The sequence below is a fragment of the Prunus dulcis genome, chromosome 6, assembly GCF_902201215.1.
Source record: "Prunus dulcis chromosome 6, ALMONDv2, whole genome shotgun sequence".
Lineage (NCBI taxonomy): Eukaryota > Viridiplantae > Streptophyta > Magnoliopsida > Rosales > Rosaceae > Prunus > Prunus dulcis.
Window position 1 is genome coordinate 14,226,170 of NC_047655.1, and position 25,902 is coordinate 14,252,071.

A 25,902-nucleotide genomic window follows, 5' to 3' on the forward strand; every position below is an offset into this window, starting at 1 on the left:
ACAAAGAGAGAGAGAGAGAGAGAGAGAGAGAGAGAGAGAGAGAGAGAGAGATAGCTGTGCAAGAGAGCCCCTAGAGCTTCCCGCGACAGTAAAAGAGAGAAGAAAGTGTGAGAGCTGATCGAACAGAGAGTGAAACCTGAGCAATAGAGACAAAGAGAGCTGAGCGACAAAGAGAGAACAAAATTTTAGCAAAACTGCTATGTGTGCAATAAGTAGACAATAAATATATATTTATAGGTGATAGTTGCAAATTTTTTAGAGAGAGGTGATATTTTCAGTTAAAATTATAAAAATGGTGGCATTTAAAGCTATTTTCCGTTATATAATTTACTTCTTCCCATACTATATCTCTCGCTGCTTCTCAAATTTCTTACTTTACCATTCATAATAAGTAAACATCTCATTAATGAATCATGTGGTTTTAGAATCCGGTGTACCATACGAGTATACAGTNAAGCTACAGATTTTCCCTGGACTGGAAAGTGACATATTGTCGACTTAAAAGGAGATTATTTTAAGAGCTCCGCAACAAAAAGGAGAAGATTGACCTAAAATAAACTTAAAAAAGATAAAATAAAATAAAAAAGGAGAGAGAGAGAGTTATCTTTGTTGAAGCTGAGTACTGAAGCAAGAGCTTGGCGCCAGGACTTGAAAAGAAACAGTTTTTTATGGCAATTTCCACCTCCTCTGTGCCTGTTGTTTCTTTCAATTCTGTCTCGTCCTCCCCCTCCTCTTCTTTGCCATGTCCTTCTCTGAGTTCTTCGAGTGCCCGTTACCGTGGTTTGATGGTGAGTAATCGGCGCTTGCATGAGCGATTGGTTGTTAACTGCTCATCTTCTGAAATGGGTTCTAGTTCTGACTCTGCGAAGCCAAGGTATGGGACTACAAGTGCCTTTTGTTCTTTCATTTATGTAGTGGGTAGTGACGAAGTTCCGGTTTTATTGTCTAGTTTGGAAAGAATTAAGGTATTAGGTGTTTGTAGAAATGTCTAAGTGGAAGTTTTGGAATTGGATTGGGGTTGTAATTTAAGGGGTATGTTGCATTCTTGGTTGTTGAATTTTGAGATAATTGCAACGAATTTCTTTTCTTCTTCTTGTGTTACTGTTAATTTAGATACCATTTCTCTGGTTTCTACTTTGTTAACTTCAGCTCGTTTAACAGGCATACTCAAATGCCATCTATGGCTCCCTATGGGGTAACAATGAATGGAAATGGCTTGTCTGTGCCATCTTATAAATGGCAAAGGGTCTTACTTAAAGTAAGCGGAGAAGCACTTGCTGGAGATCGCACGCAGAATATTGACCCAAAGGTCTGATAAAATCTTAAACCATACTGTGATAATTATCCTTCTTTTGTTGCTCTCTGATATAAGAGTATTTTTCCCCGTACAATATTAGGTAACAATGGAAATTGCAAGAGAGGTTGCATCGGTGACTCGCCTTGGCATTGAGGTATGTTCAATGCTTTAGATTAGAGAATTGTAATTTGCATGACATATTCTTTTTATATACTTGAAGATAGGGGCGCACACACACCCACATAAATTTATTTAATATTTTCCTTGCAATATTATTGTAGTCCGATGTTGATGATTACAATATCTGTTTTATAAAGTTCAACTTAGTGAGATTTGGGGATTCCAGAATTATCTATGCACAGATTAACATGCAGTCTGGGAAATGATTCAAGATAAAAAGAATTGCATTGTAGGCTTCTTTTATTGAAATATCCAGCATAATGTAGGCATTATATAAAGTGGAATAGTTTCAATGGTTTAATATTTCTATAAATAGCTAATCGGATTGTACTAATGAGATTTAGTGAGCTTATGAAATCCAAAAACGTAGTTTATTGGCATCTGGGCATGTGTTAGTCATCTTAGTCAAATATTTCAGGTTGCCATTGTGGTTGGTGGGGGAAATATCTTCCGTGGATCTTCATGGGCGGGAAGCAGCGGTCTTGACCGGTCATCTGCTGATTACATCGGGTAATTCCTTTTATTGGCATTGACTGAATTTTTTTTAATCTCACCTGTCAAGACTTCTGGTATTTTGCAGTTGTGTTTTCACATGTTTATAATTTGCAGTGTGATCGGGTGATTAGTTTATCTGGATCTGGTTCATTTCATGTATCATGGACTTGGGATAATTTGTTATTTAAGTAGTTTATCTATTATTGAGGTTTTGGACTTGGTGCTTTTTCATCCATATGCAAAACAAAAGTAACTTATGGCTCTCTCTCTCTCTCTCTCTCTCTCTCACACACACACAGACACACACACACACACTCAAAATGTGGGCTATATTGTAATGAGCACTACTTAGTTGACCACATACTCGCTTCACTACTATATTAAGTTGAATTTCACAATATTTACCAATTCCAACTTTAAAATGTCAGATGAAAGGAAATGAGTTGTGGTTCATATGTGAAAGTTGAGCAGTACTTGCCTTACATGACATGAAAATTGAGGTTTTTTAGGGACTATTGTACTTTTTAAGCTTAGAAACTTTCTTTTTAAGTATGCATGTTTCTGGTCTTTTATTTTCTATTTACTGTTTATATTCAATTTTATAGGATGTTGGCAACTGTAATGAATTCAATATTTCTTCAAGCAACAATGGAAAGTATCGGCATCCCTACTCGAGTGCAGACTGCATTTCGTATGTCTGAGGTTGCAGAGCCTTATATACGTCGAAGGGCTGTGAGGCATTTGGAGAAAGGGAGGGTAGTGATCTTTGCGGCAGGAACTGGAAATCCATTCTTTACCACAGATACTGCTGCAGCACTTCGTGGTGCAGAAAGTAAGTTGAATCTTTTGTGTTTTAATGCTACCTTGACTTAATGAGAATTCATGGTACCTATCATAGTGAGAGGCAAACCACTGCGGTTAAAAGTAATTTACTTAGGATGTTTCAAAATTTGCCCAAAGTTACTAATGAATGTACCCAAGTTTGTTCTAACACTGTCTTGACTGTGGCACCATATATAGTCCTGATTACTGAATTTCAACTTATCTTTGGGGTGGAAAATGTCAGTCTAAGAAACTAAATTCTTTGCTTCAATTTTAGCATCTTTCAATCAATTATTGATCCAGTCAATGGACAGGTTGTGCTCAAAACTGCAAACGTTGGTGGGTTTTAGGAACTTTTTTCTTTGTTTCAAACTGTTTTTCATTTTCTTTTTTATCTAGTCAATGCAGAGGTTGTGCTGAAAGCTACAAATGTTGATGGGGTTTATGACGATAATCCAAGGTGTAACCCAAATGCCCGTCTTCTTGATAATCTAACATATCAGGAGGTGATGGCGAAAGATCTTTCGGTGATGGACATGACTGCCATTACTTTATGCCAGGAAAACAACATTCCTGGTATGTTCTTTTTTTGGTTGGTATCCAAAACATATATGTGTGTGTGTGTGTGTGTGTATTTCTTTTGTTCTTTTCAATTACTTTTTCCCATTTTATTCTTTTTACGTAATGCCATTTGGATTGATCTTGGTATTTGTAATATCCAACCTTCTTACCATGTAGAACAGGCTCTTATTGATTCTTTCGTATGGTGCAGTTGTTGTGTTCAATTTAAACAAACCGGGTAACATCTCAAAAGCCATAAAGGGAGAGAAGGTTGGCACATTGATTGGAACAACACGGAATTCTACTGTGACGACGTGAGGCGTGGTTTTCATTTTTCCTGGTTGAGGTTATATTGGGGATGGTTCACAGCATCTTGTCTTTGTTTTGTTTTGTTTTTTTTTTTCCCCCTTTTTTTGGTCAATGGTATTCAGCATCTTTAGTGTAAATAAATTTTGAATTTTGTGTTTTAACAATTTGGAAGTTTCGTAGCATTGTTAGTTGATCCAAGTAATTCAGTCTCTAGTCATTGCACAAATTCAAGCTCAGAAAAAGGGAAAGATGAACAACAGCAAAGAGCGTCATGAAAAGAACCCAATAATTAACATGCTGTGTTGTAGTATAAGCAACTTTGCAGAGTTTGGCATTCAATGGAGGAAGCAAATATTTTCTTTAAAAGTTTCCTTTGCTAACCTATGTGGCACTTTGATACTAAAATTTGCTCTACTTCTAAACTTTGTCACTCGCATATTAATCAGGAGATGAAGGCTTATAATTTAGACTGTATTATTCACCTCATTGATCCATGTATTATTTCCGCCGGTACATGTAAGTTTTTCTTGTGGAATTGGGACTATGAAGATCAGCTTGTATGGCCATGGAGCAAGAATGGGCAATTTGCAGTAAATAGTGGCTACCGCTGGTCAATGGAGAATGGTCGGTGCTCGTCTCTGATCCTTCAGAATTCTGAGGTGTTTGTAGCCCCTTTGACAAGCTTAAGGTTGAGAATGCTCTGCGTTTTCCAGAGAAGTGGAGACAATGGAAGTGGTTGTTGAGCCCTTAATTCTAATAGGTCATGGACACGTCATTTTGAGACTTTCATGATCACGTCATCGATATAAACTTGGAGAGTGTGTTATTATAGAGTTTTTATCAAAAATAGCCCAAATTTACCTCATATTTTCATAAATGTCAGCTTTGATAAAAACTATAAAAAAAATAGCAAAAAAAACTCACCTAAATAGAATCAAATGCCCTCAAAGCTAAAACCCACTTAAACCTAAAATGCAAAACCTGCAATCTCTGTCTTCATTGGACTGACATAAAACATAAAAACTCCCCGCGTTTCGATCAATGTTATATCCTTGGAGGGACAAGCTTTTGTGGTTGATAATGATTAAGCCAAAAATCGTCCTTGACCCCAGTAACAAGCTTCTGTAAATTATTTACTGGAATTTAAGAATCAGACATCTCAATTGGGCTCCCTTGTTTCCCATCATGTATATACGGCCAACTTGAACCATGAGTACCATTTCGAGGACTTGAAAATGCCAATCCCATTCACATTTGAGTACACATCCCACTGAAAACTGTTACAGCAAGTTTTTTCTCTGTAATGAGGCCGACTTGAGTTCCCTATAACAGTAAGTTTTTATGTTTATTTACAGTGATGATCGCCATATTCTTCCCTCCAATGATATATAACATTGATCGACACTATGGGAGTTTTTATGTCTGAAGTCAAATGAAAACAGAGATTGCAAGTTTTTTTTGTTAGGTTTACGTGAGTTTTAGTTTTGAGGGTATTTGAGTCTATTTTAAGCGAACTTTTTACAATTTTTGAAATTTTTTATAAAAACTGACATTTATGAAAATAATGAGTAACTTTCGGCTCTTTAATAGGTGGTTTTGCAGTCTTCAGTCCCAATGACATCACAACATACTCATATACCCCCCACTGCCCCAAACAGTGGTTTGCGTATATCTTCTTCTGTTAACATGGTTTGGTTGTGTTATCTAGGAAAGATAAGAGTTGATATATACAAAGAATAGAGAGCAAATCATTACATCAACAAGAGTTTATATACGAGGCAAGTTCCTATTTGAATGCCCGAAGCAGTTAACAAGTTTAACGGTTGAGGGTTATTCACACTTTTAAAAGATTAGAAGGCTTAAAACCAAATTGAAAGTCTAATTGGAAATCGAAAGTAGGTAATAAATACATGAGACATTCGTAAATTTTTCCCAAATAATAAAAGAGAGTGCTGTTATTTCCACCTGTCCTATTTTCTCACTCATCGATGGCAAAAATCCCCGCGGGGGCGGGTCCCCGACCCTAACGGGGGAAAATTTCGGGGCTAAACGGGTATCGAATACGGGAATTCCCGAATTTGAAAAATCCCCGACAGGTATAGGGAGGGGATGGTATTGCCATCCCCATCCCCGAACCCGACCTGAATATATATATGTTTATACTTAAATAAATAAATAATTTTAATATTTATATTTAACCCTAAGTTAACCTCCATTTCCTAATTATTCCTAATCTTCTCTGGAACTTCATATTGATATGATTTTGAATAGTTGAGATGAATTTTATAGCTAATTTGAATGTGTTGAATGATAATTTAATATGAAACTTAATGTAAAAATATATGACAAATATTTTTTAATGTAAAAAAATCGGGGATTCGGGCCGGGTATGGGGTATAGTCCCTCGATGGGAACGGGGACGGGGATTCTAAAAAACCTATTAAATGGGGATAGGTTCGGGTACAGGGGCGGAGATGGAGAGCGGGGATGGTATTGTCATACCCGGCTCCTACCCGACCCGTTGCCATCCCTATGATCCCACCATGTAAATTTGAAAAAAAATATAATCTTATCTTTTCACCCACTATTATTCTTAAAATACCCTTTCATTAGAGTGCTGCTATTTCCAATCCTAGTGTATTTTCTCACCTATCTTATCTTCCCACCCACCATGTAAATTTGAAAAAAATACAATTTCATCTTTGCACCCACCATTATTCCTAAAATAACATCATTATTTCATTATTAATTCAAATAAAACCTAGAAAATCAAGCAAAAAATTAAAAAGATAACCCAAACAAACCCATCAACCTCTTCCTATTCTTCTTCTTCGATCACAATTCCAAAACCCAATAACCCTTTGAGTTATTCAACCTAAAATCATACCAAATACAAATGAAATAAAAAATAAAAAATTTCAATTCATTAATAGGGGTGGCTGTTGAGAGGAGGGAGGAGAGAAATCAGGAGAAACAAAATGAGGATGGGGAGGGTCGATGGGTGGGTAGGTCGTGGCTTTTGAAGGGAGGGAGGGAGGGAGGGGGAATGGGAGAGGGGAGAGGAGATGGGGTTCGGATGTGTATTTGTCTTTAAATTTTGAAGATAAGGTGAGTGAAGAAATAGAAGCAGCCTTATAGAAGAGTAAAAGGACCAAGCTACATAAAATAGTCAAAGTTATATTACGTAAATATCAAGTTTGACCTTTTTTATCCACTCCAATTTGCCAAAGTAAAATTTTTATTTTATTTTATTTTAATTTTTTAAGAAAAAGTCAATAGAGTCTAGCCTAATGGAAAAGAACTTTGACGAGTGATCCCAAGTTCGACCACTGATGACAATGTAATGTGTGTGAGAAACTCCCATTCTCTTGTAATTTAGTCTATCACTTATATTAAATATATATATATATATATAAATGACTATAAAAAATTTGTCCCCACATTTATGAGGATAAAAATTAATGAACAAGTTATTTGATTTCGGCTTCTTGGGCTTCGAACTGGACTTCTTGTTAGTAACCCAAAGAATGGCTCCTTTAAGGGGCCCAGGGGAAAAATAATCAGGGCAAAACTCAGCATCAGCGAAGATTGATTTGTCTGTAGACTCTGCAGCAATTTGTCTTTATAGGCATTGCCAATTTCGTTCAAAAGTAACTGGTTGCAATAGCATCCTTCCACAAGAGCCACATTGATGACGAAGTTCAGGAAGCTCAACCGACCCACGGGTCACCGCATGTCCATGCTCAGGTTCCTAATTTATTTATTTTTTTTTTTCCAGTTTTGGTTAGCTCAGCTTTAGCTTTCCATGCCCAAAAGCTTTTTTCAAATTTATTTGTTTTCAAAGTTGAAAAAAAAAATTTTATTCTGATTTTCATCTGTAGGACGATGGTGTCACAGTTGGTGAAGCACGAGCGGATTGAAACCACTGTTGCCAAGGTACCTTCTCTTCTTCTTTTTAACGGTTTCGGAATTTCATATGTTTACAATTTTAGGGTTTTTCTTAGTTTAGGGTTAATGAATTTGATTGAAATAATTTGGCTTTTGTGACCAGCAAGTTAAAGGGAAAGAAAGGAATGTTCAGCATAAGCTCTGGAATTTCGGGAAATTTAAATATCATTGGCATCAATGTGCAAAATGAATTTTATGTTCAAATGTTATGTTTTCTTTATTTTTCAGGCCAAAGAGATTCGACGTGAAGCTGATAAAATGGTGCAGCTTGGAAAAGATGTATGTATTGGTTCTGCCACAATTATGTTTAAAATTACATTTACAAATAGTTTCTTACCAGTTTCTACATTTTTATAGTTAATAATCTTCATCATAAAATGAAATTCTCTGTTTCAATTAACATATAGGCCTACAGCAGTGGAAGAGAATCTCAAATTTAGTAGTTCAATTAACATATAGGCTTACTTTCACTTTCAATTACAGAAATCAATGTCTGACATAACCCAGCTGCTGAGAAGTATGTGTTTGAGTAACCCTAGTTACAAAGTTTGCTCTTCCTGTGAGTTGTGACTTGTTAGTTTAATCTGACAGAAATTTAGTTTGATCTTAGATAACCCACCATGAAACTAAAATATGAGGTGCATGCATTAGAGCGAGCTTGACTTGCATCGGTTATGCTTTATGTTGTCCTGGCTCAAGGGATCAAGTTTTGGAATTTTTGAAGTTACATAAACCTGTGTAACTTTTGTATTTAGGTCTTCAAGTCACTTCTATGATGAAAACCGGCCTAGTTATTTGAATGAAAAAGACATGTGCGGCCTGCTATTTGGAAAATTAATTTGAACAGGGACTCTAACACGCTCACTCTACAGAGTCTTCAAGAAAGATGATAGTTAGTTGACAAGAGTAATTTAAACTCCACTTATGAGTACCCAATAAATTATGTCCTGGAGGAGCCATAAGTTCAGCTGCTCAGTTAGTTTCATGATAAGAATGATTTAGGTGAAACTCTTCTCTGTTAACCAGATTTGATCTTTTGATAGATTGCTTTGACCTTCATGAGTAAATGTTTCAATATACTTTTGATCTAAAATGACTTTAGAAGGTATTGACCAAAGTTCTCACACTAGATTTGGGTATTAGAATCTGAAGTATGTATTGAACACACTTAAATGATACGCTAGTTTTCCAATCGCAAAGTTCTGGAATTATCTTACTATAAATTCACTTAATTGTTTTTTTCCCCCCCTTCTAGCATGATTCTATCCTCTTTCAAAACTGTCACAGGGTTCCCTTTGTGCTGTAAGGCGTGCTGCTGCTTTTGTGCGTGGGGATGATGTAATGCACAAGCTGTTTACAGAATTAGCTTATCGATACAAGTGAATCTCGAACCTCTTGTTTTCTGAGTGTTTTATCTTTGTTTTTGTTACATTGGTTTTATTTTATATTACAGAGATCGAACAGGTGGATACACAAGACTACTTCGGACTCGTATACGAGTTGGTGATGCTGCACCTATGGCCTATATTGAGTAAGGCTGTTATTTATTACTTGACAGAAATATGCTTTTCTATCCGCCAAAATAGCAAAAGGAAATATATTTGTCCAATTTAGAGACTTGTAGAGGTTGTAGGTTTTACCCCTTATAGGCACACGTACATGTAACACCCAAACAGAAAACTAAGAGGAGATGAATCCACCCATTTAGAACCCATCTATTAGAGTCCAAAGACAAATCAAGTGAAGCCAAGGAAACATCAAATGCGATCAAGCACCTAAAGAAAAATATTAAGAAAGTTCACAAAAAAATTTAGGCAAAACAAATGTTTAAGCAAATTTTACTGGATGCATGCATTGCATGCATAATGTTTGTGGGGGTAAATGGCTAATGGTTGGTCCTATTCGTATTGATAGGGTAGGAGGGGTATGGGTAATAAACCAAGATTAAATGGATAAATGGGATATTTTTGTCACCCGCCCTATACATATGATGCACTCTAACCCCTTTCCCATCTAGGGAAACTTGTCTGCCGTGCTGAATGCATTTTCTAATGCGAGGACCTGTGACTTTGGTGATTACTTTGGTTACTAATTTTTTCTTATGGTGATTGTCCAATAAGTGATGCTTTTTAAAATGTCAACCCACCTTTCTCCTTAGGGTTGAAAATGGGGGTTTGGAAACCAAATTCTGAGGACACATCTTCTTGCCAGCAAAGCCAAAACAACTACACAGTTTGTTTGTCTACGTACCCCACTGATAATTTTAATAGGAATGAGTGCAATTCTATCCATTAGATGACTCTAATAGCACATAATTGGTTGATTTGACTGTTTTGCTCAAAATTGATTGAAGTTGGGCCGCATTTTGACTATTGACAGTCTCGTATAGGTTCATTGACAGAGAAAATGAGCTCAGACAATCAAAACCACCAGCTCCTCAACCACAGAGAGTTCCCTTGGATCCTTGGGCAAGGTCGAAGCTTTGCAAGCAGTTTGCACCTCCCAAAGAAGATAAGAGCTCTGATATTTGATTTGGCGTATTAAGATTTTATTTCAATAATTTCCTGAGTCTCCAGTATCTTATGATTCACTTGAGAGGTGGTCCCCTATATTTTTTGTAATTCCTCTCATAGGAAGTCTCTGAATTCTTGTGATTTTTCGGCCCTGTTTGATATGGATGTGGATTATAATGTAGTATCACTAATTCGTACCCTGTTATTTTATTTTTCTCATAATCATCAAATTGCGTAGGAATGCGTTCTGCTTATCTGTTTTATGTTAAAAAATACCATGCCATTGCTTTAAATTTCACCAATATTTCTCTCTTTCTAAGCATCGGACTTGAAATCGAGAGAAGTTGATGCACCTTCATTATGTGCAGTTGAATTTCACGTAGATCAAACATTCAACTGCTGGCCCTTTACCCTTCATGTATCCCCTTAAAATGGCAGGAGTCCCTAACAGATGCCTATATCTTGATTTTCTGTGTTTGACAATTATAATTTATATCCGTGTTTGATCTGTGTCAGGCTGTATATGTTCTGGGTTGAATGCAAAAGGCAAGATCAATTTTGCAAAAAAATCTCCATACATGAGTCACTTGATTGGCTTACTACTAATGGTCTTCTTTCCTAATCTTTATCTAGAAAAATTTACAATTTGTTGGAGAACTTTGGAAGCTAGGAATAAGTTACTTTTTTAGAATGAGCAACCTAATATGAATGATTTCATTTTTTTTGATGAGATAGGAGGGACAAACCCCAAAAAGAAACAATGATTTCATTTTTCAAATTAATAATGTGTTATATGTTGTAAATTATAAGAAGGTGGAGCCCACATGTTGGAAGGCTCCGCCTACAAATAGAACATATCCCTCTGTAATTGATAAGAACTGAAACCTCCAATAATCAGATTGGTTTTCCTCTGCTTCCTCTATTCTGCTTCCTCCATTTTTCTCTCCAATTTCTCTATAGTTTTACAACACACGTTATCAGCACGATTTCTCTATCTCTAAATTCAGAGCATAAACGCTCTCTCTCTTTCTCTCTCAAAAAAATGGCACCAGCATCGGACTCCTTCAACCAGACCTCCAACACAGTCTGTGTAATGGATGCATCAGGCCACGTAGGCACCACCCTCACAGAGCGCCTGCTGCAGAGGGGTTACACAGTCCATGCTGCCCTTCGGAGCCATGATGAATCGCGGTTGGGTGAGCTTTCTTGTGACAAAAAAAAAAAGGGAAGAAGCTCAAAGTATTCAACTTAGACCCATTTGACTACCAGAGCATACTTGATGCTCTCAAAGGCTGCTCTAGCTTGTTCTATGCATAAGAAGCCTTCTTATGCTTTTGATGTTTCAGAGGTTTGAAGCACAGCCAGGCCTTGGTTCACCTCTTCAATGGCGTTCACCAGGCTTACTTCGTCAAAAGCCATTTAGCCCAGGACCCGCCGGCGGGAAGCTGGTCGAGCTCTTCGTCGAGGAGTCGAAGAAGGGCGAGAAGAAGATGGAGGCCACGTCCTCGCCCAGAGCATGTGATCAGTGAAGGCTGGTCCAGCCCTCTCCGTGGGTTCATGAGAGATGCCTTAGCCAAGCACAAGCCAGACTGCTGCAGCCTTGGGCCAACAAAAGAGTTGGAGGAGAAAGAGCTCCTGGCTCTTGCTGCTAATAAAGACATCTCATTTAACTACACACCTAAACCAATTGAAACTGTGCCTACGCCTGCAAAGGAAGTGATTGTATCTGAAGCGGCACCATCTCGTCTCAGCACTCGGGAAGCTTGGGGTGGAGAAAATTTACTGGTCTGTGGGCACCCATCAGGTCATGACTTCCAACCCAGGCCACTACGTGATTGGCCCAGCAGATGTGGGAGACGAGGAGGTGCGCGAGCTCGACGGAGGGCAAGGCCACGCCGGCCGAGTTGAGGCTGTTGCTGAGCTGAACCGCCCAAAGGAGATGGGCCAGTTTTAGGTAGGTGGAGAGGGTGGGTGAATTCAGACCATCCGATTTGGTGCATCAAACATTTTCAGTACTGGGAACCTACCAAAATTATGAATTCCATATGAATAATGGGGTTGGGGGGTATCGCAACTTTGTTGAATATCCTTTTTATTATTGGGACGTTCAGCCTTTTGCTTGCTTGACTTGGAAATGTGATCAAGCTGTAAAGTTGCAAGTTTTAAGCATTTTACGTCCAAAGTGGCTCTCATGTCTCAAAAGGGAGAGGAACCAAACAAAATTGCTTTGGACAAAAGCACATGCAGAGGGACAAAAGCCTCACACTTTTTTTAAAGTGAATCCTACCAAGCTTTCTCACTAGGATTATTGGTGAGAATTGTCAGCACCAGAAAAGTTTTGTGAGGTATGCATGGGGCTAAAACCTGCTTAATCTTTGTCCCCACATTTACTTTATCGTAAATTTACTTTAAAGGGTGGTGCGGGTTTATCGTCCACGCCTTTACTGTTATTTAAATGTATGGAGCAGAATTAGTGCCCATACAAGCACATTTACTTTATCGTAAATTTACTTTAAAGGGTGGTGCGGGTTTATCGTCCACGCCTTTACTGTCATTTAAATGTATGGAGCAGAATTAGTGCCCATACAAGCAAATTTACTTTACCGCACATTTAAAGTATGGTGCGGGATTAACGTCCATACAGCAATTTCATTTATGAATTTACTTTACCGCACATTTAAAGTATTGTGCGGGATTAACGTCCATACAGCAATTTAATTTATGAAATTTACTTTACCACACATTTAAAAGTATGGTGCGGGATTAGCGTCCATACAAGTAATTTTATTTTATGGATTAATTGTGCTGTATGATGAGTCTTTACAGTATGCAGATCAGGACCAGAAGTTCCTTGATCCTCATCATACAATTACATCAGGACTTGAAGATCCTTGATGATGATATTGATATGAGAGCTGGCAGTCTCTCCGGTACTATATTTGTAAACATGTGATCGGACTTAAGGGTCCTTGATCCCTGACATGTGAATAAGGACCTGGGGTTCCTTAATGATGTAATAGTGCCGTATTGGTTCATAGTGCCGTACATATGGATAAGAACTGTATTGGCAAATGTACTGTACATATGAATAGATGTGTATTCATGACTTGATGAATAGTACTATTCACATGAATAGTGACGTATGCATAAATATTAACCATTTTGGGTAAACCGTCACTATATACAAAAGGGAACCTGCAGTTCCTCAAACTCATGGACAATTATGTGATTTTGGCCTGAAGTTCAAAATCTAGCAGTGTTGAGAACCTAAAGTTCCAACAGTTAAATGGACAACCCTTGAGGTATTATTGCAAATTGTGGTATGCCACATATTTATTTGGCATAAGAGAATGATGAATTTAATAAAGTTCGATTCTGTTATAATCGACACCTCAAGGAAGAAATATATTTTGTGAATTCCGGTTGTTAAGAATACACCGTGAAATGGATAACATCAGAATAAACTTCAAATGATGAATTGAGGCTCCCCACATATTTTGTTATATCTGGGTCCAAAGCCCATGGATCCAAATATATGAGAGATCCTAAACTTGAAGTTGTGGGTACATAGTAGTTAATGCTCTCAACTACTATATTGAGATATTGTCGTGGCTTTTACTCAATTCATATTTCATGTCCATTTGAAAATGGCGAATAAATTATGAGTTTGGGTTTAACCCAGACCAAAAGAAGTTCTGGGCTCACATGCATGGAAATATGAGAGATTTGATGTGGTTATTTGAACCTATAAGGCACAAGGTTCCAGACCGTCATTTTGAAAAGACGTAAAAACCACATATGCAAGTTTAAGAACGTGCGCAATTATTATAACAAGGAATGAACATACAACAGATAGATTTTTACACCTGCAATGAAGGTGCAGGCCCTGTAAAATCTATAAAATTACATTATGTTCTGGAAGCCTCTAAAGGAAGAGGACGGCGCCTCTTAAGCCTAGCCATGAGCCTTTCATGGTCTCCTAAAATTCTTTCATTAGAGACGTGCAGCATGTCTAGCCTTCTCTGTGTATCAACAGAGTACGAACTCACCAGTTTCAACAAGGAATTATTCTCTCCTTTAAGTTTCTCAACCTCTTTTTGAGACTCATGAAGCATTCTTTGGAGAGACGAATTTTCTGTTGTTAGCTTCTGAACCTCGTTTGCTCTAGCACGCAAACGATCAGCCATGTTAGAAACAGAAGCAGTACTCTGAATGCTAAAAGCCATTGAGTCCTCAATAGCCTCTTCTTCAGACCTCACTGTCAACAGCATTTCATCCATTGGAATAATGAAATTCCTAGCTACTGTGACAGCAGTAGCATCATTCATCATCACAGAATCATTACCTGTGAGATGACGATTTTGGGATACAAAGGATGGACGCCAAACTTTGGCGTCATTGGTTGTTGTGGGAGCATCATTTAAATTGAAATTATTTGGGCAGGAAGAAGAGGAAGCCATTTTAAGAAGGTTTCAAAGAAAGTCTTACAAAACTAAAGTTTCAGAAAATGAAGGAAGTTGAGTTGAAACAAAGTTCAGTTGAAACGCAGTTGCTCAATCAAGTTTTGCAAAGGCAATATCTATAGACGAAAATGTGGCAACTTTTCAGGATTCCAATATCTTCTCGAATCCCCCCATTATCTTTTTCTTTCGCAAGAGTCCAAAACTTCACGTGGCCTCTGATAATGCCTGTCGGCACTTTCGGCGCTTTCACGTATTATTTTCAAAGCCGATCTTGCTTTACGGATTTCACGGAGCTACTTTTTCAAAAGTATCCCGAGAATCTCGCAATTTTCCCATGGTTAATTTGAAATTCACCGGTTCTACCTATTCATTGTATTTGTGTATAAATGTGTTACTAACGAAATTTTCTTTGCAGAAGACATCCAGTTTTCCCATACCAAATGATGCTATATCTACTTGTTTTTCTTATCATTAAGCACTTAATATGCCTGAGAAGCAAGACTATCTCTGATCATCCATTCAGGAAGCAAGACTATCCATGATCATGTTTCTGCAAGATCAGGGAATTGTGAAGGCGGCCTTGTGCTCTAATCTCCTGAGGTCCTTCTAGACTAGGAGAATTGAGAGCTTGTTTTCTGCTCCCACCAGCTTCCTTCCTTGATTGATGAGCTGCTTGTCTGCTCCCACCAGCTTCCTTCCTTGATTGCTTACCTTATCTTGCAATCAATATCACAATTTTTGTATCTTTTCTTTCTTTTTATAACTCTCTGTTCATAAGGGATTTTATTTCTTTAGAATGAACATCCGAAGAAAGAATCCATGAAGTGATCCTAACTCTGAGGGTTATTTGTTTTTGACAGAGAAAAGAATTGTGATTTTTTGCTTTTGCAGGATATAACTAGATCATCAAGCACTACATTTACTGGGCCGATACGAGCTTGAATGATACTTGAGAAAAGTTTCTCCCACCTAAGGATGTAAGCAATACTTGTGTTATTTTATGCTTATATACCTATTTGATATTTTATCTTGAAAGGTAACCAAATGGGGAGATAAGTCCGTTCCAAAAGAATGGCTTGTATGTATTCATGAATTATTAACGCAAATTTTACAGATTGCAAGTTGGATACATTGATAATACACTGCACAGATTAAAGTCCCATAAGAACATAATATGGGTATAGCAGTGATCAATATGATGCACGCCTGTTGCGTAGCAAATGATGTGGATTGAAGTCCCGAAAGGACAATCCTTTGACATGTCAATATTAATATTGTGCACGCCTAATGCGTAGCAAATTGTATGGGTTAAAGTCCCAGAAATTAATTGACATGTATGTATTAATCTGTGGCATGCCTGCAGCATGACAGATATATGGGTTCTAAATGTTCCAACTCCTAAATGGAGATTATCCACGCCTTACTATAAAATAACGCTCCATTGGAGGTTATAATCCACATTCTCACATAATAAAAGCCCCTGTAGTGGCTTGAGTACCCAAAAGCAAAGAAATGCTTATAATTGATGTATGCGCATACACATGAGAATGGTGGGATCATAAATTGATGAATGACAAATTTTGATTTTGGAGTAGCTACTCAAATCATCAATGGGCTGTGTTGATTGGAACCACGTTCAATTATTAAATGTCGACAATATCATTGGCCAAAATGGAATAAGGCAATTCCATTATAGATGAGAATGAACGTCAAATAACAAACCCATAGTACGAACCCCAAAAGATGTTAATACTGAAAGTTATACTTGGGCGTTCGGAATAAAAGGGAGTATACCTAATTTGTATGACACAATGTTTCTGGCAGAAACAAGGAATATTGGGGTTTCTCCATATTTATAGATTCCATTGTGCCTCTTTATTGCACATTTACGGAGACCAACATGTTGTCTTTAAGGGTTATTAAATGCACTGCGCATATCGCCAGAAGCGATTTCCTAAAGATGTATAAATAGCTGGGTTAAAGCTATATAATGTGTCATAAAGTTTAATCCCTTTAAACAAAATCCTTGAAAGGATTGAAATTACATGAAGCAAGTCCCTGAATGACATGTGCCTGAAGCACAAAATCTGTACTCAATGTTAATGTACATAAATTGCCTCAGTGAGTATATTGATTATAATGTGTTTGCAACACATTAAAGGTTCTCAAGAGTTCCAGAAATATTTATCTCGACTTAAAGATCGAGCATTATGCCAACGAGATTTTTGCTTATACTAAGAAAGTATTGAAGCATTTTTATGAGGATTATCCGTTGGCCACTTTAAGGATTTTCCGGTAGTATATTGGACCGGACATCGTATTTTTCCAGATAGAGCTCAATTCCATCACCATCATTTTGGGATGATGTGAGGCATATTTGATGCTATCTAAGCATACCACCATGTACGAGCATATTTTTGAGTGAATTTACCAATAGCTCCAGTGTTATTAGATATGCAGACTCTGGAAATCTCTATGGTCGTTTACTGGAAAAAGCTAGTCATGAAGTTTTCAGGGGGAGATATTCATCAAAGGGAGCGTGGTTTTAAAGACCTTCATACACTGCACTCTTTTCCCTTTCATCCAGGTTTTTATCCCACTGAGTTTTTCCTGGTAAGGTTTTAATGAGGCAGTGTCGCTCAAGATTGACTCACAGAAGCAGTGTCGCACGCATGTCCATATACACAGAATTTTATGTTACACATGGTTATGTACTCTTTTTCCCTTCGACCAGGTTTTTATCCCACTGGGTTTTTCCTGGCAAGGTTTTAACGAGACATATTCCATACCATTTGTGGTCTCCAAGGGGGAGTGTTGTAAATTATAAGAAGGTGGAGCCCACATGTTGGAAGGCTCCGCCTACAAATAGAACATATCCCTCTGTAATTGATAAGAACTGAAACCTCCAATAATCAGATTGGTTTTCCTCTGCTTCCTCTATTCTGCTTCCTCCATTTTTCTCTCCAATTTCTCTATAGTTTTACAACATTATATGATTTTTTGGAATGTTTATAATTTTAGTAGGCAAAAAGTCATTTTTGGTCATTGTAGTTTGCCACTTTTACCACTTTGGTCATAGTTGTTTCAATTTGGTCAATTTGTCCGTGTGGTTTCAATTTGAAGCAATTGAAGGACAATTCTCAATTTCTGTCAATTTCTTTTAACTTATGTTAGTTGTGAAAGGGTAATTCGGTTCACAGGAGAGAGACTTAGGAAAAGGCGAAAGGAGAAAATTTTTAAAAGAAGCCAAAATGGACAAATTTGTCCTTATTTATTTTTGGATTTCTAAGGAATTATTTACATTTGCATGTCTTTTGTTTAAAAGTTGAGAGGTTTTTTTGTTTTTTTTGAAAAAGTTTTGGTTTTTTTCAAAAGTGAGTTTTTTTGTGACTAAAACCTAAATTTACTTTTAAAAAATGCATTCCTTTTAAAAATAAATAATACAAATATAAATTTAAAAACTTAATTTAAAAATAAAAATAAACCTCTCCCCCCCTCTCCCTTCAACCCCTACGCCCAGCCACTGGCGACATCGTACTCCACCTCCATGCCCATGACCCCTTCGTTTGGTTTCTAAATCTCGTTCGAGGTCAAGATCAAGGCTTCCAAGTGAAGTTGTCTCTGGTGACTGAATTGCCAAAGTTCTACCTGAAAATAGTTTCCTCCTTAGTAGATAGCTCGAGATGCAAAGCACCATTACCAATAGAGCTGCGCCAATAGCCGTGCCAATCCATATCCACTTATGTGCTGCACATAGTAACACAAATGTGAAGAGATAATTCTTCAATATTCATTGTAGACATGTATATGTATACTTATGTAAATGTGCCTGAAATTTATTCTCGTTACACTTTGCCTTTCACGGGTGAAGAGCACATCTGCAAGTGAGCCGTTGCTCATGTACTCATACACCAAAAACTTTTTAGCTTCGTCAGGGCAATACCCAAGTAAACGGACTAGATCTCAGTCTGAAATTTCAGTACCTACAAAAAAGTACATAAATAACCATAATTTCCAACATGCACAAGGTAATGGCACACACAACAGCTAAAATTAAGTAAATAAGCCTCACGCCCTATACCCAAACTCAAACAAGCGACCAAAGGAACTAATTTACAACTTGAGAAAGAATAAAGATAGAGAGTGATAGTAGAACATTCCTACGGAGCGGACAATGATGATGCCTCGATGTGGTGGTCTCGACCTGGGACATCTAGAACCTGGGGGGTGCAAAACATAAAACATGAGGAATTAAGAGCGACCCTGCGACATTTCTTGGAAAAGATGAAATTCGCCAAAGGTCTGTCCCTGCGACATTTGCAGGAAAGGTCTCCTATTGTCACTTTGTCGGGAAAGATCAGATTCACAGCGAAAGGTCTGTCCCGACAAAATTCTAATTGGTAAAGATCAAAATTCGCTTCGAAGGGTCTATCTCTTTGCAGGAAAGAAACTTGAGGAATTAAGAGTGACATGATTTCAGTGTATCGCTTGCATCCTGATGTATCTACAAGCATGACAATTAAGTTTGGATTGCTAGCACACTAGCCATGAATGAGCACAGGGTACAAGTTACAACTTCAAATTAAGGATGAAAATTTTGCTGTAAATTATTAGTGGGTTAATTAAACATGAGAGCTATTATTTCCACTCACCTGTCATATTTTCCCACCCACTTTATTTTCATAATTTTAAAGATAAAATTATCCTTTTGTAAAATTACTTCTAAGGACTTAAGAGGACACACATTTTCACACACAATACAACACACTTTTGACATCATTAGATTCACCTACTATCAACGATTCAGATTATCGACTTATAAAATATAATTAATGTTATTTTTGTCTATTGTTCGACTTTTTTCTAGAAAATAAATTAGTCTCCCCTAAAATCGGACTTTCTCTCTCCACTCTCTTGTTATCTTCTCTAACTCAAAAGCTGAAGGAGAAGAACTTTCTAACCCACCAGAACATGTCTAAACTAAAATCACCCTGAGATGGTTAATGTAATAACCCAAAACAAAAATCCTTATTTAATTATTAATTTACTTTGGAAGAAAGACGATTTTGCCCTCACCATATTTTATTGGGAAAAGTTGACGTTTTGACCGAGAAGGAATTTGACAATTCCACTTACACCGTTGCGTAGAGCACGACGAAATGAGTCCGTAGACATGGAGTGGACTCGAATCGGAGTTGTAACGAAGAAAATACTGTCAAAATACCGTGAAGGGCAAAACGGTAATTTAGACAAAAAAATCAGATTTTTATCCCTTCTCTCTCTCTTCTCCCTCAGTTTCTCTCTCCTCTCTCTCTCTCCTCCCTCCCGCGCCAGCCGCTCCTTCCAGTCGCTCCAGCCGCCGCCACCGGCCACCCCGAGCCACGGCACCAGTACCAACGGGACCGCCTCGACCTCGCCGTCACGTCCCGACCAATCTCCGCCCACGAAACGACCGGAGCTGGCCGGAAAAAGAGAAAATCCTACCGGTTTTGTCTGATTTTCAAACCTCTCGTTCTCCTTCAATTCTCCTCCGAATTTATCGAGTGAGGTATGGATTCTTACCTATTTTTCGTGCTCTAGCTGATGGTTGGATAGGTTTGCATCAATTTTAGCCGTAGATCACTCAGTTTTCGATTTGAAATTTGGCCGAGTTTCGGCCTCCGTGATCGGCCGTTTCCGGCCAGTTTTTGGGGTATGTCCAAGAACAAAAGTGGCTCCAAATGTGGTGTTATACCTAGGATAGGAGTTTGGAGCCTTGGTTTTGAGTTTTTCCGGCTAGACGTTATCGCTTTGGACAACCACCACTGCCGGCGCGTGGGTGAGGGTAGTGCAGTGACACTGTGTATTTTTGCTATCCTCGTGTTGTCATGAGTGCGTAGGATTTCGCGGATCTCAATTTGGATACCGTTTGAGCCCCGAACGGATTTTCCATATTGTGCAATTTCTGGGTTCAATACTGTCGAGCCGTTGGATCGCACTCAATTTCAGATATGTTATTCTACATAATTTCAGAACCGTGTAGGACTTTGTTGTAAAACGCTTAATTTCTTGTATATATTAGTAACTGCTCTGATATCTGGTTATAGTTGAGAACCAGAACTGTTGGATACCCTGTTTACTTATTCTGGCAGTTGGATGTAAATATTTGCTCGTTTGACAGGTGAAAATTTTTGGGTTTGAACAAATTACAGGGGAGACTTTGCCGAATTTTCGGTAGGAGTCCAGGGAAATTTTAAATCGTAGTTTGTAACTGGAAGGGTAAAAAGGTCTTTTGTGCCTGACATTCGCCAGGTGTCGGACACGCACAGGGTCCGACTCGAATTCCAAAGTGGAATTTAGATCGGGTCCTATCAGTTAATCTTTAGTTTCCTGAAGAAAAAAAAAATAGTTGTAAAAAATTCACATAAGACTTCTTCCAGCAGGATCATGCTGCCAACGATGTATGTCATTGGGTTAGGGCTATCCTGCAAACGTTGAACACAGCTTTAATGGAGCGTGCTCTGTTACATCCTTCTGGATTAAGAAAACTTTATTCTCTTACATGTTTATAATTTTCTCTGTCCTGGCACATCCTTGTATGCATTTTTCTTCTCATCTAAACCATCTAGTCCAAGTCTGGTGGTGGTATGGCTTTTCCATTTATCCTAGCGCATTCAATTTCATGGTCAAGAAAGAATTTTAAATACATTAGTTCCCCTTTTTTCTCCTCTAAACCCTAATAATTAAGGTTGCACTTGCACTGACCATACGGGATAAAGTTGAACCCTTTCCCTTTAGATAACGTTTGCATGCTAGTTTTGGGGTCTAAAACATGAAAATAATTAAGGGTCTTTTTTTTTTCTTCCCCATATTCCAATCTTTCCATATAATTTTGGGGGTCCAATATTGACATATATAGGGTCACTCGTCAAATCACTCAGCACACCCACAATACAAGTGTTCACCAAACTATCATTGTGGTTGTGCTGAGTGGTTAATTGAGCAGTTTGGTAAGTTCCGGCTATAAATGATAAAAACTCAATTAAACGTCATATATAAATACCTAGTGAATCTATACGCAACATTGCTAATTAAAAAACTATGATCCATGAGAAAATCTACTTTCACAGGGAATACAACATATACAAAAGCCAAGCAATGTTCCAAAATGATATCGTTTAGCTAATAGACGAATCCTCTATCGTCCAGCAACTGTGGTATTAGACAAGCCATTTACTGATATAATTTGCAACTCCCTTCTACTTATACTTATATCAGACACAATAACATTTCTTATTGTGATGAATGCTGGCCTTGTAGGTAATGGCAACGAAATTGTTTCAGTGGTCAACATAGATACGACGTCAGACATGGAGGGCCGATCAGCTGCATTTTCTTCCACGCATAACAGACCAACTTGGAAGCATCTTAACAATTGATCTTCAGTACATGAATCCTTTAGTGTTGGATCCATTAGCTCTAGCCCCCTGCCTTCTTTCCATAACTCCCATGCCTGAAAAAATATAGCACTCATTTAATTAAGTTGTTGAAAGATTCATGATATATATGTTCACAACTCGAAAAAGAAAATGTTAATCGTAAATTTGATTTGTAAGACATACATATCCTACTATATTGAGCACGCGATCAGCATTGTAGAAGCTACTATTTCTCCTACCACTAATGATTTCAAGCATTAACACCCCGAAACTATAGACGTCAGATTTTATCGAAAAAATCCCTTCCATAGCGTACTCGGGAGACATGTAACCACTGTATCATATAAAAACCAAATATATTTAGTATATGTTTGTAAGTACAGGTTTAGCAATGCTAAAGTGGTGAAAGGCATAATAATTTATAATGTATGATCTACTTACTATGTTCCAACAATCCTATTGGTACTTGCTTCAAGTTCATTATGTGCAAAAATTCTCGCCAAACCAAAATCAGAAATTTTGGGCTTCATATATTCATCAAGTAGTATGTTACTAGCTTTTAAATCTCTGTGAATTACTCTCATTCTTGAGTATTTATGCAAGTAAAGCAGTCCTTGAGCGATTCCTTCAATTATGTTGAACCGCTTCGTCCAATCTAGTAGCATCGCTCTGGTTGAATCTGTCCATGAAAATAGCTGGAAATGTGAGATTATTCGAATAGAAGAAATCAAGTAACTAAGATTAAAGTGATCGAGAATCTCAATTGCCGACCGAATAAAAAGTAGTCCAAACTTTTGTTTGGCATGTAGGCATAGATTAACATCCTCTCTTCCCCATGAATGCAGAAGCCAAAAAGCTGAACGAGGTTTGTATGTTGGAGTTCAGATATGAGTATCAATTCATTCTTAAACTCCGAAGTTCCTTGCCCTGAACATCTTGAAAGCCTCTTCACAGCGATTTCTCGTCCCGTCACAAGTTTGCCCTTCATTAATAATCCATAATATAGCACCAAGTAATCAGGTTTATATTTTTCAGTTATTAATACAAAGACACGCATTTTTATTTAAAACCTCAATTACCTTATAAACAGGTCCAAAGCCCCCCTGTCCGAGCTTGTTTTCTTCCGAGAAGTTAGTTGTGGCAGCCACGACAGATGCGTAGCGAAATACTGTCAAATTATTTCCCATCTTTCCATCATTTTGAAGCCCGTTGACATCGCCAGTGGATCTATCAGATTCCATCCATTCAAGCAATTCATTCTCAACCATCGGGTGGGTCTCCCCTGTTTAGATTAATGTTTAAAGGGTCTACCTGAAAATTAAAATTTACAATTTCCAAAGCCTTCATAGATGTTTAATGAGTCTACCTGAAAATAGTTTCCTCCTCGAGATGCAAAGCACCATTACCAATACAGCAGTGCCAATAGCCGTGCCAATCCATATCCACTTATGTGCTGCACATAGTAACACAAATGTGAAGAGATAATTCTTCAATATTCATTGTAGACATGTATATATATACTTATGTAAATGTGCCTGAAATTTATTCTCGTTACACTTTGCCTTTCACGGGTGAAGAGCACATCTGCAAGTGAGCCGTTGCTCATGTACTCATACACCAAAAGCTTTTTAGCTCCGTCAAGGCAATACCCAAGTAAATAGATTAGATTCTTGTGATGGGTTTTCCCAATAACTCTGATCTCAGTTTGAAATTCTGTTTCCCCTTCAGCTGCAACTTTCTCTAGTCTTTTGCAATGTTTTGAAAGGCGAGGCGTAGATGCGAGGCGTTTTAGTCACCCTATGTGAGGCGTAAGCCTTTCGAACATTAATTTATTTTAATAAGAAAAATTTATAAATAATACAACACAATTAAATTGTACTACTAATTATTAACAATCTTTTAAATATAAAATCAAATATAAGTACTAATTGTCATTTAGGCATAATAATCAATCCCAAAACATAAAATATTTATTCATACCAAAAGGAGAGTTCTTGAAATTGATGGGGATTATTGGAGAAGGGTAGAAATTAGGGTTGTACTATATAATATATACATATATATAGGTCCATGTGTTAAAATATTAATTTAGAAAGAAAAAAACAAGGGTAAGTAGAATCGAATCTGCAATTGATATATACAATACATAGCATGTATTATTAACTTAATATATTAATTTATAATATATTGCGTTTTATTTGAAAACACTGGTCTTTTGACAGCAACTGGCTTTTGGCTACCCAAAATCAGCCCCTTATAAACTGTTGACGAGGCTCCTCTACCAAGCTCTTCCTTGAAATTATTAGTCATCTTTTCTAGCTCTTCATAAGCATATCGTCGCGGAGCCACACTCTCATTCAATTCACAGCGCTCATTCTTATATATGCCCAGACATTGTGTTTCCACAACACAATCACGGAAATCAACAACAAAATGGATCAAAGCAGTAAATGAAAGACCAATAATGAGGATGTCAGTTCTACCTTTTTTCTTGCTTCCTGGTTGAACAATTCTAGGATCTGTATCTGGTTTTGTAGGTGCACCTACCTTGATGAGAGCTCTGAGTGAAGTTCCATTGACTCTTCTACCATATCTCAAAGGAAGCCTTTGCTTTCTGCAGTTTGTACCGTCAAAAAACACAGCTTCACAGTCACAATCCTCCAGACAGCCTTGTATGCAATCGTCTTTGTCTGATAATCTCAAACTCATATACGAATCATCTTCCCATGTGCTTTCCAGCTCTTCCATGGTGTAAGTGAAATTCTCATTCCTGTTTATGCATGCATCCGCAACAAAATTTCTCTCGCACCCGGATGTCTGATTTCCCTGGTTGACAGATTTGAATCTCGGAAGACATTTACAGTCAGGCTCTAGATCAATTAAGACACAATAGCTATTCAATCCGCATAGGCCTTTAGGAATACACTTATCCTTGGAAGACTCCCACTCAACTGACCAAATTGCATTCTTTTTCAAATCATGTGAATACAAACGAAATATCCCACCTACATCAATTCTCATAAGATAAAGTTTTCCTTCATCAGTAGGAAGACCTCCATCTGTTATATTCCGAATATTCGTAACATTCCTGTTGAGCAAGTAGAGATGGCCATCAGCACCAAAATTAAGTGTCACATTCTCTCCCTGGCCAACAGTGAGAGATGAATAAAAAGCATAAACACTGGTGTCTGGAGTATCTACAGGGTACTGAACAAGGTTTCCATCATTTTGCATTTTGAGACGGAAAATCCCCGTTGAGTGATCAGCTTCTGATTTCGCAGAGAAAAGTTCGTTTCCTGATAAAAGGCGTTGACTGGGCAAAAGGGTGTCGGTTGGATGATCAAAGCTCTGCCATACTATTTCCCGACCAGAGTTGTACAGCACGAAATTACCCGAATCGAGCATGGAAGCATAAGAAGCAGAGCCAGAAGATTTTACGAAGTAATTTTGGCCTTCTGCTGCTAGCAAGGTAAGGCCGTCACCCGTGAAGAGCAAGGTGGCATTGTTGGAGACTGGTGGATCATCTCGATTCGCAGTCCACACGACTGTCTTTTCGGGAATTCCTGCAAGAAATATCCCAACAGCATAGCCATTGCCTTGCCTATAAAATCCAAAGGCATATAGACCAGAACGTGACAGCCATGTGGAGTTGGTGGTTGGTGATAAAGAAGAGTCTCGGCTTATATTCGACTGCATCTGTTGTGCTTCAGCAGCAACAAATGCCGAGGCAAGAAGAAGGCATGCCATGCAAGCCATCGAAAAATGATCTCAGTCTGACTTGTCTTCCTCTTTCTTTCTTTGTTTTTTTTTCCTCCTGCTGCACTCCAGAAAATTGGTTCCAATGCAGTATGAAGTTCTAATTCTGAATTTCTGTTAATTTAAGGTGGATGGTGTAA

General features: G+C 37.9%; 2 protein-coding genes and 1 long non-coding RNA gene across 3 annotated transcripts; all 3 read left to right on the top strand.

Annotated features, from left to right (window-relative positions):
- The first annotated feature begins 460 nt into the window (after positions 1–460).
- Positions 461–3,877, top strand: LOC117631242 (uridylate kinase-like). Its single transcript, XM_034364282.1, has 7 exons — positions 461–874; positions 1,162–1,309; positions 1,398–1,451; positions 1,896–1,987; positions 2,578–2,804; positions 3,194–3,370; positions 3,567–3,877. The coding sequence occupies exons 1-7, from the start codon at positions 669–671 to the stop codon at positions 3,671–3,673; spliced, it is 1,011 nt and encodes a 336-aa protein (XP_034220173.1). The 5' UTR covers positions 461–668; the 3' UTR covers positions 3,674–3,877.
- A 3,370-nt stretch (positions 3,878–7,247) lies between these two features.
- LOC117631244 (50S ribosomal protein L17-like) lies at positions 7,248–10,335 on the top strand. The gene is made up of 6 exons (XM_034364285.1): positions 7,248–7,411; positions 7,546–7,600; positions 7,841–7,891; positions 8,900–8,991; positions 9,066–9,143; positions 10,002–10,335. The coding sequence occupies exons 1-6, from the start codon at positions 7,356–7,358 to the stop codon at positions 10,141–10,143; spliced, it is 474 nt and encodes a 157-aa protein (XP_034220176.1). The 5' UTR covers positions 7,248–7,355; the 3' UTR covers positions 10,144–10,335.
- Positions 10,336–10,994: 659 nt separating this feature from the next.
- LOC117632169 lies at positions 10,995–12,327 on the top strand. The gene is made up of 2 exons (XR_004586436.1): positions 10,995–11,989; positions 12,065–12,327. It is a non-coding gene; the product is annotated as an uncharacterized LOC117632169 (long non-coding RNA).
- Positions 12,328–25,902: the final 13,575 nt, after the last annotated feature.

Bases quoted from the DNA above. Each gene is read 5' to 3' on its own strand.
- LOC117631242 (XM_034364282.1), top strand. From the start codon at position 669: ATGGCAATTTCCACCTCCTCTGTGCCTGTTGTTTCTTTCAATTCTGTC. The intron at 1,310-1,397 runs GTCTGATAAAAT...GTACAATATTAG, and splicing joins CGCAGAATATTGACCCAAAG to GTAACAATGGAAATTGCAAG. The intron at 3,371-3,566 runs GTATGTTCTTTT...CGTATGGTGCAG, and splicing joins CCAGGAAAACAACATTCCTG to TTGTTGTGTTCAATTTAAAC.
- LOC117631244 (XM_034364285.1), top strand. From the start codon at position 7,356: ATGACGAAGTTCAGGAAGCTCAACCGACCCACGGGTCACCGCATGTCC. The intron at 7,412-7,545 runs GTTCCTAATTTA...TTTCATCTGTAG, and splicing joins CACCGCATGTCCATGCTCAG to GACGATGGTGTCACAGTTGG. The intron at 7,601-7,840 runs GTACCTTCTCTT...TTTATTTTTCAG, and splicing joins TTGAAACCACTGTTGCCAAG to GCCAAAGAGATTCGACGTGA.